The sequence below is a fragment of the Cryptomeria japonica genome, chromosome 1, assembly GCF_030272615.1.
Source record: "Cryptomeria japonica chromosome 1, Sugi_1.0, whole genome shotgun sequence".
NCBI classification, from domain to species: Eukaryota; Viridiplantae; Streptophyta; class Pinopsida; order Cupressales; family Cupressaceae; genus Cryptomeria; species Cryptomeria japonica.
Window position 1 is genome coordinate 10,578,793 of NC_081405.1, and position 17,382 is coordinate 10,596,174.

Genomic DNA, 17,382 nt, shown 5'->3' on the forward strand with positions numbered 1-17,382 from the left:
CCAACCGCCGCATCGCAACTGCCACCCCTCGGGTGCCAACTAACAACAAACTCAATTACGACTTAATTAACTATTCGTATTCCCGTATACAATAATGCGGCTAACATTGGTTTGAGTTTATTTGTTTTTTGGATTGTTTCTCATTTGATTTTATTAATTTTGTTTGCTTTATGTCTTTCTTTTTATTTTGTTCTCTTTCTTGTTCCTTTTTGGTGGTCTTGTCAGCCTTCCTCGTACCTTGTGCCTCCTCCCTCCCTCTTTTTAGCTCACTTGGTCTGCTGCTTGGTCATCTTCTCATTTGTGCATGCTCTCTATTTGTCATCCTGATGATGGATCACGGAGTGTGATCTGAAACGTTGATGAAAAAAACTCATACACAATCTAATCCGGAAACACTGAAGTAATATATTATGGATTATGGAAACTTGATGTCTACTAATAAAATATTTGGCTCATGCTAAAGTCTCTATTAGCATAATTTCTTATTGGCTCAAGCAATTATTTTTCCCTTGCCGCTAAAGTCCATGAAATATTTGGGGCCGATTATTTTTAATGCCTCTATAGTTGCCAAAGACATATTAAACTTTAAGACTTGGTGTGGCCCCACCAAGTTAAAAAAAAAAACGTTATTCCAAATAAGAAATTATTTATCTAGGATGGAAACTAGACTTGATCACCTCCCATTTATTCAATAAATAATAAATAATTTATTCAAATTATTTATTAATTTATTTAATATTTTATTCCTTAATTTTATTTATTATTTATCCCTTATTTATTAATAGTGGAAATTGGGATAAATAGATAAATAAAATATATTTATTTATTTAATTAATTTTGGGAACATTGCAGTTTTCCAATTTGGATGTGGGAAGGAAATAGTAGGTTGCAAGGTTTTGGAGGCACTAGGATCAGCTTATTTGGAGGTGTTTGAGTTTATTTCCATTTGCTAGCTTACGTTTGCTGGTCGACTCATCATTGTGCAGGTGGACATGGGTTTGAAGTGAATTTAGTCACCATTGGCCGGTGAAAAACAGGACTGCTGCTGGCATAGGAATATAGCAAACTAATTGCAGGGATATTTCAATATTTAGAGGGACAACTTCAGTCCTCAATGCTGGGTGATTTCCTGCAGGCCATTGTGGATATTAACACTGTTATAATGTCATCAAAATCGCGGTATTAGTACTGCTTCAGACTTCAAGTTGTGCCTTCTTGTATACAATCAGAAATCAATTGATTATTTGTATTGTAACAGCATGTCAAATGACTTCAATATATTCATGTATTGTAAATGAACAAGTATCATGAAATGTTTTGTATCCTATGTATTTAAATCAAATTCAGACAGAAAACACAGTTTTCCCACATGCTTGTAAAATGATTGACAAAATACCAAATCAGTGAAGGTGAAAAGGGTAAAAATTTAGCATAAAATTTAAATACGTGTTGTGATGTATTCAAACATCGCCCCATTGAAAATGGGGACCCCTACTTTTTGCTTTCTAGGGTTAGTCTTCCTAGTTTGGCCTTTTGGTCTTGGTTATTGATCTTTATATTGGAGAGTTTCTAAAGAGCTCATTGAGATAGGATGGTCTGCTTAGGCTCAAGTGGGTCAGTAGGTGGTCCAGATCAGGGTCTCTGTTGAAAGCTTCCTCTTGGTTGGGCCTAGGACTTGCTTCTAGGATTGAGTCTTGATTGAGTTTGAGGAAGTCATTGTATCATGTTAGGAGTCTTGCCTTTTGAGACCTATGTCATTGAGTTAAGGAAGTGAATGGAGGTATGTGAGCAAGTGGTCTCAAGGATTCTTCCCTTCTTTGAGGGTTTGAGATTGGTCCAGTTGATGAATGATGAAGTTCTTTTACTTCTAGGCATTTATTGACATGAAACTAACCTATTTATCCTTAGAAAATGCCTAACGACCAAGCCTAGACTTGAAAACTTGAGAGTTGAATGAGGAATTTGAGTGATGGTGTCAAATTCGCTCTTGACCCTCTCTAAGGGTCAAGAGCGAATTCTTCCTTAGCTCTCTTTGCCCTCCTATTTTGGACAAAATCTTGTTCCCATGGCATGAGTGAGAGAAGAAACGATGTGTGCATGCCTTTGAAGTGAGTTGCAACCAAGTGAGATGAGGAAAATGAGAGGAATTTGAGCCCTAAAACCAAATTCGCTCCTGACACTTCCAAAGTCATAGGAGTGAATTCCTTAAAATCCTCTTTTATGCTTAAGTTTAGACCACAAACCTTGCTTTCTAGTCATGATTGAGGAGAGGATGATCTATATAGACCTTGAGAATGAATTGAAACCTAGCCGAATGCACTTGGATCATGGGAAAATTTGGAATTTGAGCTTAAGGAAGAATTTTGCTCTTGACCCTTCCAAAGGGTCCAGAGCGAATTCTCCTAAGAGCCTCTCTTGGTCCTAACTTGGACTATAACCCTTGCTTCCAGGCCTCAATTAAAGGAAGAATGATCTATCAAATGAATTGAAGCAAGCTTGAAGAACAAAATGAGAGAAATTTGAGCTAGATTGTGAATTTTGCTCCTGACCCTTCCAAAGGGACAGGAGTGAATTCTCCTATTACCCTCCCTTAGTCCTAACTTTGGACCATAAACCTTACTCCTACACCTTGATTGAATGAAGATTGATCGATCCATGCCCTTGGAATGAGTTGAAACAATATTGGATGAGAAATTTGAGTCAAAATTGCCAATTTCGCTCCTGACCCTTCCAAAGGGTCAAGAGCGAATTTCATTATAGGTCTTGTCCTCTCAAAGGGTCTGGAGCGAATCAAGGTGAGACATGCATCTTACAAAAAAATTTGAAGGAGTCTCTGCTTAAACTCTCTTAAAAGGTTTGAACTTGTTAAAATTCATGAGCAATGAGGTGAAAATATGAATTTCGCTCGTGACCCTTTCAAAGGGTCCAGAGTGAATTTTACCTAAGCTCCTGACCCTTCCAAAGGGTCCAGAGCAAGTTTTCCTATACACCTATTTGCTCCTTGTTTGGGGTCAAAACCTTTGTTCCTATGGCGTGATAGAGAGAGAATTGATGTGTACAACAAAGTGAAGTAATGAATGTGTAAGGGTTTTGAGCAAAATGCCAAATTTAGCTCTTGACCCTTCCAAAGGGTCCAGAGTGAAATCCTTAGAAAGGCCTAATTTCACACCAAAAGCATTGAGTGGACATCGCTTTGAGGGCAAATGGACTTGATTGAGATGGAGAAAGGACCCAAAAGCTAAGTCTAAGAGCAAAGTTGAAGGAAATGATGAGAGTTTGAGTGCAAATAGCTATTTCGCTCCTGACCCTTCCAAAGGGTCGAGAGCGAATTCTTTTGAAACCTCCTTTTGCTCCCAATTTACATCAAGCCTAGCATTGATTGAGGTTGATTGAACTTAGAGGCATCCTTAGACATGCATTTGAGTGAGTTGTGGTCACAAAGTGTGAAGAATTTGTGCAAAAATGCAAAATTTGCTCCTGACCCTTCCAAAGGGTCCAAAGCAACACCTTTTTGTTTGTTTTGTAGATCAACAAAATCAAGTTGGAGGAAGCTCAGGCCAAGACAAGGACGACTTCTTCAAACCTCATCATCATCAAGGACACCCTAAGTGCAGAGAAGAAGACTAAAAGTGTTAAAGACTTCAAGTGTTCAAGGAGTTGCAAGTAGTAGAGAAAGCTATCCTCAAGATCTTTATTCTACCACATTAAGAGATCACAAAATGTCAAAGGAAGGATCATGCAAACATTTCAAGGTGATATGAGCTACCAAAGGAGTCACTTGACCATGACTTCCTATCTCTATTATGCAAACTTACGAAGAGAAAGTTTCATCAAACACAAAAGAGTCAAGGAGAGGTACATCATTCATCAAGTAAATCAAAGACAAAAGAGGATCAACCAAGGTCAGTGCAAGGGAACGTTGAAGAAGCAGATAGTTTCATAAGAGTTGATCAAAGTTAGCTTCTCATTATCACCACATTGAGCATCAAAAGAGATATGACGTTCCTTGACTAAGCAAGTGTAGGACAAGGTGGCATCCCAGTCACTGTTCCTCTAGTTAGATAGGTCCACATCAGCATGTCCAGATTCGGTGAATCACGCTTATACATGAAGGCACAAACTCCGATGTACCTACCCCTGTTTCCTATTGGTTCTCGTGCATTAAATGTAATTTTCTCATTGGCTAGAGGAGTTTGTTGTAACAAACCCTAATTAGGATTTCCATCTTGTAATCCTAGCCATTGATTGTAAATCAATCAGAGCCATTGCAATGTAAAGAGCTCTCTATATAAAGCTTTGGCTCTTCATTTGTAAAGGGTCAATAGTTAGTTAATAGTGGTTAGAATAGCTAATAGTAAGTAGAATACAAAAGCAAATAGAATAACAATTAGAATAGAATAGGATAAGGCAAGAAATTGTTGCCTAAATTGTAAATAAACTCCATTTTCATTGAAGTTAAGGTGAAATGTGTTGTTTCTTGCAATATGCATGGTTTCTTGTTGGATCTTCAAATTTGATGGTAGATAATTATATTGAATGGAGAAAATTGTTGAATGCACTCATGTGGAATCCACCTAGTCCATACCACTAGCCTCTTACTGATTGTAAGGGCGCCTTGCGTGGTCAACTGGCATTGAATGAGCTTAATCTCAAATTGTTATGCGTCTATTGTTCATGCATTAACTTGAATGGTGATCAGTGTCTGATGGTGTAACGATTTGAACATATTCGAAGCATCCCTTAGAAGATTGCACTGAGCTGGTGTCGAATTGTTCAGTTTGATGGTGAGACCTAGCCCAGCAGGACTCCACCTAGTCATTCATCTATCTTCTTGCATTCTAGGTCTTAGATTAGACTCTCTAAACCCTATGCTTTTGATATTTCCTTATTCTACCCGGTGAGTAGATAGGACTTGAGTTCCAGCAAATCAAGCTTTCAGGCAATCGAATGTAAGTCCCCTTGTGAATCCAGCAAAATCACATCACACCAGCAAAGCTTATCCACACATAGAGACCCTACATTTAAGAACCTTGGAGTTATTTCGATTGATCCTTATGCGAATCTTCAGCATTCGGATGACTTTGTTCAAGAGAGGATAAGATACCTTGGTATTTTATTCTGTGTTCGCATGTGCATAAAAAACACATCAACAATACGTAAGGGTCTTTACAGTATGTAATAAGATAAACTGCTTCCAGCTATTAATATAATGATATTACATTAAGTTGCAGAACTGGACATCTGATTTTTGTTTAATTGTAGATATTGAATTTCAAGTGAAATATATCCCAAAGCAATCATTATTTATTTATTTAATCTTGTGACTGAGAAAACAACAAATATATATATGTATATATATATATGAATAGAAATGGCTGAATTTTTTTGAAAAAAGGGATATTTCAAAACTCCAAGATATAGCTAATAGTTTATATAAGGAATTTCTCCCTAATAATTTCAAACAATGGAAAGATATAAGACATTAGAGAAAGTTTAAATTCTAAAGAAACAACAAGGAGGCAATGTTATCTTTGGATCATTTGCTATTTTGGTGTCCCTTTGCTTCTGGATGTTGGGATTAGTTTATGGAATTGGTATGTTGGCAAACTGCCAAGCGAGAAAGGCTATTCGACTTCATTGGTAGCTGACCAGTCACAGGGAAGAACTCTCTTTGGGGTGAAATTTGGTTGATTGGTCCTTCTATGGTGGTGTGGAAGATTTGGAAAGAAAGGAATAGAAGAGTCTTTAGGGAGGTGTCAATCTTGTTGCCTCAGATTATTGCCGATCTGAAATAGGGAATTTGCGAGGTAGTAATGGCAAAGATTTACACCAAGAAGGTTTCTTATTTCACAAAATGGGATGAACATATGCAAACAATCTAGGGTTCCTTGAGAGCTCCTGAAGGGATAGGGCCCAAGAAAGAGAATAGGAGGCAGGATACCTATTGGTCCTCTTCTGAGGGAGGGTGGGCTAAGCTCAATTTTAACGAAGCTACAAGAGGTAACCCAGGAGATGCAAGTGTTGGATACATTATCCAGGATTGCTCAAGTAAATGTTTGTGGGCCCTATATGCCTTTATTGGAGAAGCATCGAATAACATAGCAAAGAAGGATGCCTTTATGCGAGGAGTCAAATTATGTGTTTCCAAAGGTTTTTGGAAGATTGAGATAGAAGGACACTCACAGATTTGCATTAATGTCATTTCAAAAGGCCAAATTGTGAATTGGAAGTTGAAGCAATGGATCCCGAAAAATCAAGTTTTGGCTGGATCAATTTACAGAGTATAGCATTTCTCATGTTTATACAGAAGCCAATAAGATGGCAGATTGCCTGGCTAATAAGGGGATAGATAATTGACAGGAGAAGGTTGTGCTTGGACCAGATGTATTGTGGCCTCAATTGGAGGATTTGTTGGTGACAGACGAGAAGGGTGTATCTTCAGTAAGATAAGGGATTGGATAGTTCTGCTGGATTGTGTGTATTTAGCAATACCTTGGAATTGTCATGTTCTCGGGATCCTTTTAGGCCAATCTTTTTGTGGCAGAATGTTGGAAGCTGGACGGGTTTTATATGGGAGTGAGATTACATTGGTATTACCTCGTGTTTGTTTCTTATCTCCAAGACGGCTCGGATGTGACAATATTCGGATTTAGTGGATGCTGAGGACAGGTATCATGATCAAGAAAGGATGAAATTTCAGGAATAATATCTGCACCAAGATTGTATGCACTACATTCACTTCCCAAGGGATCGCATTGCAGGATTTGGCTATTTTTGGGCAGAGTTACTACGGATTTTATGCAAGCTTAGGTAGGTTTGAATACTTTTTCAGATCCTTTCCTCCCTTTTAAAGCCTTCGAAGGTGGTCAGGTGTTTGGGGTTGTCTTTGCATGGACGGAGCTATTTTGGAGGTAAGAACAGCAAAGACTTGATGGCTTTTGACACATTTGGATGCCTTTGCGAAGCATAAACTAGGGAGGAGCAGTGCAGGAGACTCTTTGTGATAAAAAAGAACAACCAATGAATGCATTGGAGATGATACTGGATGCCAATCCGGGGGGTGAACATCTGCAGGATCGGAAGATTTTCAGCTCGTTCTTCTATCCAATTGTTCAAACCATGGGCTCGACAGAGGTTAGTTTCCAGGTTGGCAATGATTTTGTTTAAGGTTGGCTATGCGTGGATGGAGCCATTTTGGAGGTAAGAACAGCAAAGACTTGATGGCTTTTGACGCATTTGGATGCCTTTGCAAACCTGCAACTAGGGAGGAGCAATACAGGAGACTCTTTTTGATAGGAGAAGAACAAACAATGAAAGCGTTGGAGATGATACTAGATGCCAGTCCGGGGGGTGAACATCGGCACAATCAGGAGATTTTCAGCATGTTCTTCTATCCAAATGTTCAAACCATGGGCTCAGCGGAGGTTGGTTTCCAGGTTGGCAATGATTTTGCGGTCAAAGCCTTCTAGCCTAAAGTGGCCAATCAGATTTATGAAGTTGAGATTGGCAATCTGAGGCAGCCTTTGTCCCACTTCTTTGGTAGTGAGATTGAAGAGGTGGGAGATTTTGAGGACCCACTAGAGGGATAGCAGATCGGTGATAAGAATATCCCAGTTAATGTCATTCGGAGGGAGTTCCAGGAGAGTGCCAGGAGGAAAGAATTTGGTAGATTGTATAGGATGTTGCATTTGGATGATTCTCCTTTTTCAGCCAATGCGGCTCGGAGAATTGTGAACTTGTGTAGGGGGATAGCTTATTTCTGTAGGAACTTTGTATGAGGGTTTTGGGTGGTCTTGGTGTGATGATTAGATGTATATACTATGATTTATCTCTGTTTTTCTGATTAATATAGGGCTCTACCCCCATAATAGGTAGAACTTACCCAAAAAATTAAAAGACGAGGAGGCAGTGTTTAATTGAATCACCTGAAAGCTCAAGTTCAAAATATGGGCTCTGCAATTTCTAAAGGCTTCCTAAGAATAAGGTTTCAAAAGGATTCCCATCTAACTACATAAAAAGAAGATAGCTCCTTCCACTTCATATGGCAGAGTGTTAATGCTAAATAGGGAGCTGAATTTGAAAAGTGAAACCTGGACAGAAATGACTTTGTCAATGGAAAACCTTTGGGCGATCAAGCAATTTGGGAAGACACGGGGAGGCTAATGCTTAAGGTGACTTTGCCAAAGAAGTTAGAATATAGATACCCACAATATGTTGGATTTGAATAAGCACCGTGCTAGCTGACTAGACTTCAATGTCACTACTCACAATAAATTCACTGCATCGTATCAGAAACCAATAGTTCTTTCTATAACTGCTCAACTATTATAGTTCTTTAAAGATCCAACTTAATCCTATTCATCAAGGCGACAAGTTCCTTGACAAGCACACATTATTATTTTTTCATCAGAGGTTCATCACCATGTAATGTTAAGAAAGATTCTAGATGAGTACCCTACTTTCTCCTCAAATTGTCCAACCTGGCCCCGTTAGCCTTCGGAATTTCCAACTTTACAAACTAGCCATTGATTTTAAATAAAAATGAATTGATTTTTGTGTCCTTAACTATACCACTTAAATAGCAAAAAGAGATTTTATAACCGATTTTGGTGGTGCAACCTATAATAGACCTAGATTAGGTAAAATAAATCTATCCTCTCCATGAACACAACTTCTGTGGTTTGTAAATGCATTTGAAACAATAACAGTAAATATTAAATAATATTGAAATTATGTTAAAACGTCAAACATTATTTCCAATAGTTTCAAAAGGGATGACTTTTTAACAAACACGAGAAACCCATTTACCTGTTCTGCCAAGCTTCCAAGGCCCATGCTGTCCATGAAATCCTTGACACCACTGCCACCATTATTCTGAGACACTGCACGAAATTCTGCTCTAGCTTGCTCCGGATTTATCTGTCAAAGAAAGTTATTGAATAAATATATGCCTGGACTCTGAGCTAGATACTGACAATCTAATGCACATGAAATTCGGTTTCATATTTGTCAAATACAAAAAGAAAGATGTAATTTTTATTGGAATATTGGTAATTTCTTTGAATTCATCACAATAACCTTGGCTCAAGAAACATCTTCCGTTAAACCAACTTTTCTCTATTGCTTATCCATTTTGTTCTCCCATCCTAGTTTGTGTTAATGTCTAGTTATATATTTTGAGAAAAAACATGGCTTGATTACATATGAACCAAGATTTCAGCCATCTAATTTTTATAACAGCATTCAAATGAAATCAAGGCCTTTTGTTCATATAGGTATTATAGTGCCAACCTCCAATGCAAACAAAGGCGAATCAGGTCCTTCAACGGGAACCAGCTCCCCTCCACTTAAATCCTACAAATCATTCATACTGTCAATGGTTCTCTATCTCTTTCCCAGAAAACAAATTCATAAATTTAAAATTCCTATCATGCATAAATACCTTATCTCGACACTAAACATGCCATTTATTTATGAACGGGAATAATTTCAGATGCTTCCCAACACACGTATCACACCCATGACATGAGAGAATTCTGGCAAACTGTTAATTTTCCTTTTTGTTTCACATCTCATGTATTTCAAGTAATAATATCAATGACAAGAAATGGCTTGTATTCCAAATCAACAATAAACACGTGTAGAAAACTAAAATTTCCTACCTGGGCAAACGAGTCACTTAGAGAATGTGCAGGATCTGTGGACACAACAAGCGTAGGATGCCCACTATTTGCAAATTTAACGGCAAGGGATGCTGCACAGCTTGTTTTTCCCACTCCTCCTTTCCCACCTAACATATAGTATTTGCGCTTCATCTGAGCAATCATCTGATCAAAGCTTGTCTCAACTTCTGCAGGAGTCATAACTGATCTCACTGTGAATACAATACATAAAAAAAGTTAGAATACCGAATCATAAACCTATACAACCATTAAATTTCCCAGAAATCCATGTAACTTTTAGCTTAAGGATGATCGCTACTGTAATTTCACCATTAGTCAATTATAAAATGTACCATTCATAAAAAGAGTTGAATCATTGCTGAAAAAGAATACAAGTAAATAGATCATGCTGACATTTGGTGGTATATGCGGAGGACATTATACATATAGAAAAAAAGCAGATAGAGCAGAAATATAAGAACAACATAAAGCATATTGGCAGGTCTAAAAGAAAAGTCTAAATATAGATTCAGACATCTAATCATTTCATCAGCAAACAGATCAGGACTTATTCCTTCTTGCTAATTGGAGGAATCCTCGTTACCGTAAGAGTTTACAACAGCCAGCAAATAAAGTGTGACGTCAAGGCCATTCTTAATTGAAAGGTTGTAATTCCTTGTACGGAATTAAGGCAGAGTTTAGACACCTCTGAAGTTCAGTATATACTGTTAGGGATAAATAACATATGAATATGTAAGTATGGATACTCCAAGGTATAGGGTGTCCGTAAGGCCTGGGAAGATATGAATCTCTCCCCAAGGATTATAAGGACCAGGATGGGTATACCAAAGTATAAGGCACCCATTAGGCCTTAGGAAGAGATAAAGCGTAATAAGATGGTGAGGCAGCTTTAAGGATGTTTCTAGGATAGCCATAAAGGTGACTAGAGCTCCAGGAGGTCCTTACCCAAAAAAGCTAAGTAACCTGATTATGGTCTCTTCCCAAGAATTAGGTGGGGAGTACGATGGGAAATAGATACACTTTATATTCTTCCATGATCATATATATGTTTTGTACAGAATCTTCTAACTCATGTGCAGGTTCATTCATCAAAGTTGGTTGTAAAACAAGGTAATTCTTGACAAGGGAGAAGGGGGACATTACAATATTGATAAAACTCTTGAATAAGAGTTACATCATTTTCAACATTAAAATTAATCTGCTTACAAAAGTTTGTGTATTTATATATTTAGATATTTAATCAAAGTAATGCAAAATCATTACTTGCATTCCATGTCTAAAGCTATAAATCAATTAGATGTGTCATGTATATCTAGATGGAATCTAGATTGTATGATAGATTACTTGTATTAGCACACAACACTAGTTCTTAGATGGCTTGATGACCTCAAAGTTTCCCTAAACCTTCTACCCTTCTAAAAGGCAGGGCCACTTCTAGTAGGAAGGTGTGTGGGGATCATTGGTCTATGATTGGAGGAAAAGCACATAGGTGATGCTCTCCCTCTTGCAGTTAATTACTAAAGACCTAAATTATCAAAGACAACAAATCAAAGTAATGCAAAATCATTACTTGCATTCCATGTCTAAAGCTACAAATCAATTAGATGTGTCATGTACATCGTTTTCAACATAAAAATAATTCTGCTAACATTTATCGGTATCTTTTAAACATGTTGGATACAATAATCATTAAATGAAAGATATTGTGCGTATAGGGAATGAGAATTCTTAAGGATAGGATAGAAAGTCGTAACTGAATTTTTTAAGGTCCAAAGTCACTTACACTATATTTGTTTATTGTAGTGAAAATTTAGAGAATTAATGCATTAACATCATACTTACCCGGAAACCCCTAACTTACACTCTATTTGTTTATAGCTTATTGTAGTGTAAATTTATAGAATTAATGCATTCACATCATACTTACCACGAAACCCCTAACCTAACCCTTGATGCTCCTCTTCTATGCCAAAACATGTCCCTATCTTGGAGACCTATATGGGGATGTCTTCAAACATTAGTAAACTCCATCTGAAGTTTCTTCATGTCCTTCTAGAAGAATCTCTTGAAAGTTGAAACCTCTAATAGAGGTTTCTCAAACATATCATACAAATTACACTATATTTTCCTAAGTGCTGTTATGTGATTAAAAAAAGCTAAAAGGCCTAAAGAAATATACTAATAGACTTGTAGTTTTATATTTTGCTTTAATATTTACAAGTCCTTTGTGGCAATTCTTGTTTATTAAATCCCAAAGGGATAATAGTAGAAAGAGAAACAATAATATGTCTTAAGGTGTGTACATCCATTGAAGTTTTACCAATTGCTTGAAAACATAGTCATCTCCATGGACCCTTATACTATGTTTTAAAAATAACAACTTCCCCCTCCCAATCTCTATCTGCCATCTCTGGATGATTATGGTTTAAAATATTTTTTTATATCATGATGATGACTTTCAAATATCCATACAATGAATCTTTTCTTTCATTGACATCTATTTTGATAATTTAAGATGTTAAACTTTTTTAATTTTTAAGCATTTAGTATTATACGTTCTTTAAAGTTGCATACCCATTGTATGACAATTATTTTATATATACTATAGTTTAAAACATTTTTTCATATCATGATGATAACTTTCAAATATCGATACAATGAATCTTTGATCTCATTGACATCTATTCAATAGTTTAAATTTTGAAATGATGATTATTTTTTTTTATTTTTAAGCATTTTTGTATTTTCCATTCTTTAAGTGGCACATCCATCGTATGATTATTATTTTATTGTATTTTCAACTTTTTTTGTAAATGGCACACTAGTACCCATCCTCATATCCTACAACAATTCTAGTCCTAGTTTCCCGATAACTATGATAATCATTATGCTATGACTTATTTTGCTTGTTTATGTCATGAATTTTAATTATGCAAGCATGCCCTTTCAATTCTAGTATCAAAGCACTTAGATAATTTAGAAAAAGTAGCTCCAATTCAGCACAAGGATATAGCAGCATATGGCCATTTACATGAAAGGAGGTGATTGTTGACAACACGGTTTGTTAATGATTTGTAGCTTCGGTCGGATTACTCCTATCAATGAAATCAAATGCATAAGTGGCCTATCAGCCTTGAGCATTTGATTACTATCTTTTCTTTGTATTTCACTATGATTATTGATTATCATAATACATGATTAATAATAGTACGATAACTATCATGTGTATATATATATTTAATATTGTACATGTATATTATATATACATATATACATGATTGAAATATAACCATTGTTAATCTTGCTAATGATGTAAATCATGCTGTTATTCATGCTATTTTAATCATGCTGGCAATACTTATCGCATTGTTGATAATAATTCATACATCAATATTGAGTATCGATATCCATACTAATGATATCGATATCATACTATGCTATCAATGACAGCATACTATGATACCGATATCATTAGTAATGCCTTGATGTAACTACGGTTCGATAATGTGTATCGAACTTAATTATATTGCAATGTGTATCGAACTTAATTATATCACAATGTGTATCGATGTTAGTCATCGATAATAAACAGCCAATAACAATTCGTGGACATGTCTACGTAGAGGCATGTCTCTACGCGGACTATGTTCGTGTAGAGACATGTCCCTACAGAGACATGTCTCCACGCTGTTGTATATATAAAACCGATTCAATATGACTTGGGAGGTACCGTAATCAATGAGTGCCGAACAAGTTACAGCAAGATATATATTTTGGAATCGTTGGATTAAGCATACATCAGCGGCATTACATATACCATTCTAATCTGCATTACAATCTCTTTATATTGTTTACTTCTCCATATCATCAGTATTGATATTATAATTTCTGCAAATTGACATATATATATGTTAATATTCAAGAAGAAATTATAAAGACTTTGTGATCAATATCTTATATAGAAAAATTAAAATACCATAACCTCTAAATCTGATCAAACCTTAACACAGTTTACCTATCTCAAGGCATATATGTGTTTACTCGAGTGTAAGAAATTTAAAAATGTTGGAGTTAATGATTGAACCCCTACAACACCCCAAGGATCACGTACAATTAAAATACCCCATCACACGAATAAAAAACAATGGATTTTCTATGATGCTTGAGATTTCATTACATGAAAAAGATTATGAATTAAAACATACAGTTAAAACCTTTGTTATAAGACAAGGATGAAACCCTAGATGAAGATTAAATTAAATCATGATGTGTTTTAATCCTAAGATTTGAGACCAAAAAAGCACATGACCTAAGTAAGCTTAAGCATGCTAGTGTGAATAGATACCTAATAATAATTAATTAGGTGATTTACTTTTTTCACTCTAACACCCCCCCTTAAGTGCAAATTAGGCACTATGATGAAATGAAAAGATGCTCTAGTAATGAATGATAAATGCATGGATGGGTCCCAGTTACAATGACTGATGAGGTATCCATGTACAAAAAAAATAAATCTCTCATGACTAGAAAAAAGGAGAAAATCCCATGGGAAAAATCCTCTCCAAAACAGAAAAAATTAAAACATGTACATGTCTTGAAAGAAAGTAGTGGTACTCAATATGACCCCCCAAGCACTACTCGTCATAAATGTACAATAAAGATCCCCCCACATAGAGAGAAAAGTTGAGACTATGAATCCCTCCCACAAAGAGGTATTTCCTATGCCAATGATGAGAGCCCGAAGACAAAAAGTAATCCACTACCTATAAACAACATTTCTCCCCTTAGGAAGAAATAGATCCATTGGTGATTGTAGAAGCCATTCCCATAATTTGAACGAATAGAGAATCCAAATCCAACTATGTGCTTCTAAATGTAACTCTAGTTTCCTTATGCTAGAAAAAGATATCTCCTCTAAAACAAGAATGAATGCCCGATCAAAGAAGTAGAACCAAGATGGCAGAATTTGAACCGAAGATGTGATGACATCATTGCCATCAAATATGAAGTGTAAATACTCTAATGCATCCTCCACATCAGCAATGTAAGAAATACAATAGAATGATATCTAGTAGATAGGAATCCCAATGAGATTGATCTAGAAGACTATGAATATCTTGTTGCATTGAATCAATAGGAGCCATGGATGTATCAACACTAGTCTTATTAGGAACAACAAGAGAAGAAGATGTGATATTGATAGGAGTATGTTGGAGCCTATGTCCATTTTTCTATTTTACGTCATGGTTAAATTGTCAACCAATCTATGAAAGTGTTATTCTAACATGTATTCCCCTTGGTGTCAATAACAAAAAGTTTATTTGTGTGTCAAAGTTAAATCAATATCAATATTTCCAAGCTTGTAAAGTCTCATGTTTGCATAAAGGTCCCCCAAAATAATCTAATAAGGTCAACTTTTGTTTTTGTCTAAAAATAGTAACCTGTTATTTTTAAAAAGTGTTGCAGATGAGCATGTATGGACCTAAAAATTTACCTAAAGCTCCAAAATTGCAAACTCATCCAGTGGTGAAAAAATTAGCCAAAGATCATTTTCAAATAGTGAGATATTAAAGTTTCAAAATCCCAAAATCCTAAAAAACTATTCAAAATAGATTTTTAAGCTTTAAACAAAGGATTTTTGCCCCAGAAGTTGTCAAAAACAATGTAGCAGTTTTCAAGAGCATAGAGCATTCCAACGTCTTCAATTTATTTTTTAAAAAGGGATGTTAACCAAGTACCTAAACCAAAAATTATGGCTTCTGGAAGTTGTACATTTTTTTAAAAGTACCAATGACAAAAATAGATGTCAGAATTGCAAATTCAAAATGATGGCTGTTTTTTAATAGTATAAAATCATTTTGAAAGGGAGAATATTGACTTGATATATCATAGAGGAAAAATCAGAATGAATTTTTATTTGCGTATTTGTAATGATTCTCAAATTTGAGCACCAAATTCAATGAAATTATATAATGTAAAATCATTTTCATTTTTAGGATTTTGGATTTTTTTGGAGAGAGAGCATTGTAAAGAAAAACTTTATTAAAGGTTGTAATTTACTTCCTTAAAGATTGGCTACAAATATGTTCTAGTGTGTATGTTATATAGTTTTCTCTATGATAATGATATGAATACATGCTTACGTATCCAATTGTCCCCTACATCATATTGCATATTCTTAGAAAGAAGTAAATTCTTAAGGAGAGTAGAAAATTTCTACCTACACACTATAGGATTTTAGGGTTTGATTAGTTCATCTTATAAAAGGGTGGTTAATATTTTTAAACAACAATTGGATTGTGTGGTATTCGTGAAGGATTACTGAGTAGAATCTTATCCAATATGTCAATAAGGACTTCTATTATTGCCAAGAAAAATATCACATTGGAATAGGTTTTAAACTATGTTATCCCAAGGAATATGCACCAATCATCTCTAGTATCCTTATCCATTCTCAAAAATATAAAATGAGGAATTACACTTTGGTGTTGTACATTATTTTAGGTATTTTTGATATGTTCATGCCTTCCTATTTAAGGTACAAAGAAGTTAATACTATGAAATCATCTTCAAACCCTTCTTATATTTGCATGAACCATTTATCCATCCTTTTCATTGTATGAAACCCATTATTCAATAGATACTTGCTATTAGGTTCACCCGCCTAGGTTTTGCAAAGCCTAAAGTCTAGGAGAGAGTCATATACTTCTTGTTTGTTGTCCCAACATTTAGATGTTTTGATCGTGAGATTCTCAACCCCTTAGAAATAACTAATAGTATGTTGGACAACCAACAAAGAGGAAGTAGGAAAAAACTCTATGTCATCAAAACATGCAAGACTTGTAACTTATTTAAACTCTTCTAAAGTATCATCATCAAAGGGCATATTATCTAAATCATCAAGGGGAATATAGTGTTGGCGGCAATATTGTACACGGAAATAAAACTAGTTAATTAAGTTGTAATCGTGTTGGTTAGTTGGCAACCGAGGGGTGGCAGTTGCAGTGCAACGGTTGGCGCTCGCACCCCCTCAGCATCTTTATATACTTCCGAATGTAACTTGTGGACAACAACGACTAGGAATGGAATAACATCTCTTATATTGCATCTGATATCTATGGCATTATTATTCTGCATTACGTGTTTTATCTGTGTGCTTTAAGTTATTCACCCGAGAGGGCAAACATATGGAAATTCATAATAGGATCATCTAGGAATGGAGAGATATGATGGACTCCAAAGATCTCCTAAATTTTAGTCCAAAATGTGTGTGGGCAATCGGCAATCAAGTTTCAATATACCACAGTGTCATGATAAAGATTGGAACAAAGCAATCCTACAACATGATCAATATTATTATCCCATGTCGATTTCCTCCAAAGTGTGTCGAGTTCAAGTTTGACTCCATAAAGATAACGTAAAACATTAAGCCAACCCAGAATGTCAAGACATTCCCATTTTGCTCTGATTTCGAGGTAGATGAGGAGGTTCTAAGTGGGCTCTACATAGTCATAGAGCAGATGATGTTTGATTCTAGTGTTGGAACACAAATAGTCTATGAGATTGAGACCTTTGGACTTGCGCAAGGAGATCTCTTTTCGCATGAAATATACAAAAAACTCAGTCGTCATTGTAGCCAAGTAAAAATCTATTAATTTCCTCTTTTTATATTATTATGAGATTGATTTTTTTTCTTTTT

The 17,382-nt window shown here is 35.7% G+C and overlaps 1 protein-coding gene across 2 annotated transcripts in view; it reads right to left on the minus strand.

The window, feature by feature from the left end:
* Positions 1–17,382, minus strand: part of LOC131036649 (ATPase GET3B) — a 155,745-nt gene that overhangs the window by 120,278 nt on the left and 18,085 nt on the right. For both annotated transcript variants that reach the window (XM_057968585.2, XM_057968586.2), the window contains exons 2-4: positions 9,663–9,874; positions 9,292–9,354; positions 8,809–8,919 (exon numbers count right to left, since the gene is read on the minus strand). In XM_057968585.2, the coding sequence (XP_057824568.1) occupies positions 8,809–8,919; positions 9,292–9,354; positions 9,663–9,874 (386 nt within the window). The remainder of the gene's footprint in view (positions 1–8,808; positions 8,920–9,291; positions 9,355–9,662; positions 9,875–17,382) is intronic.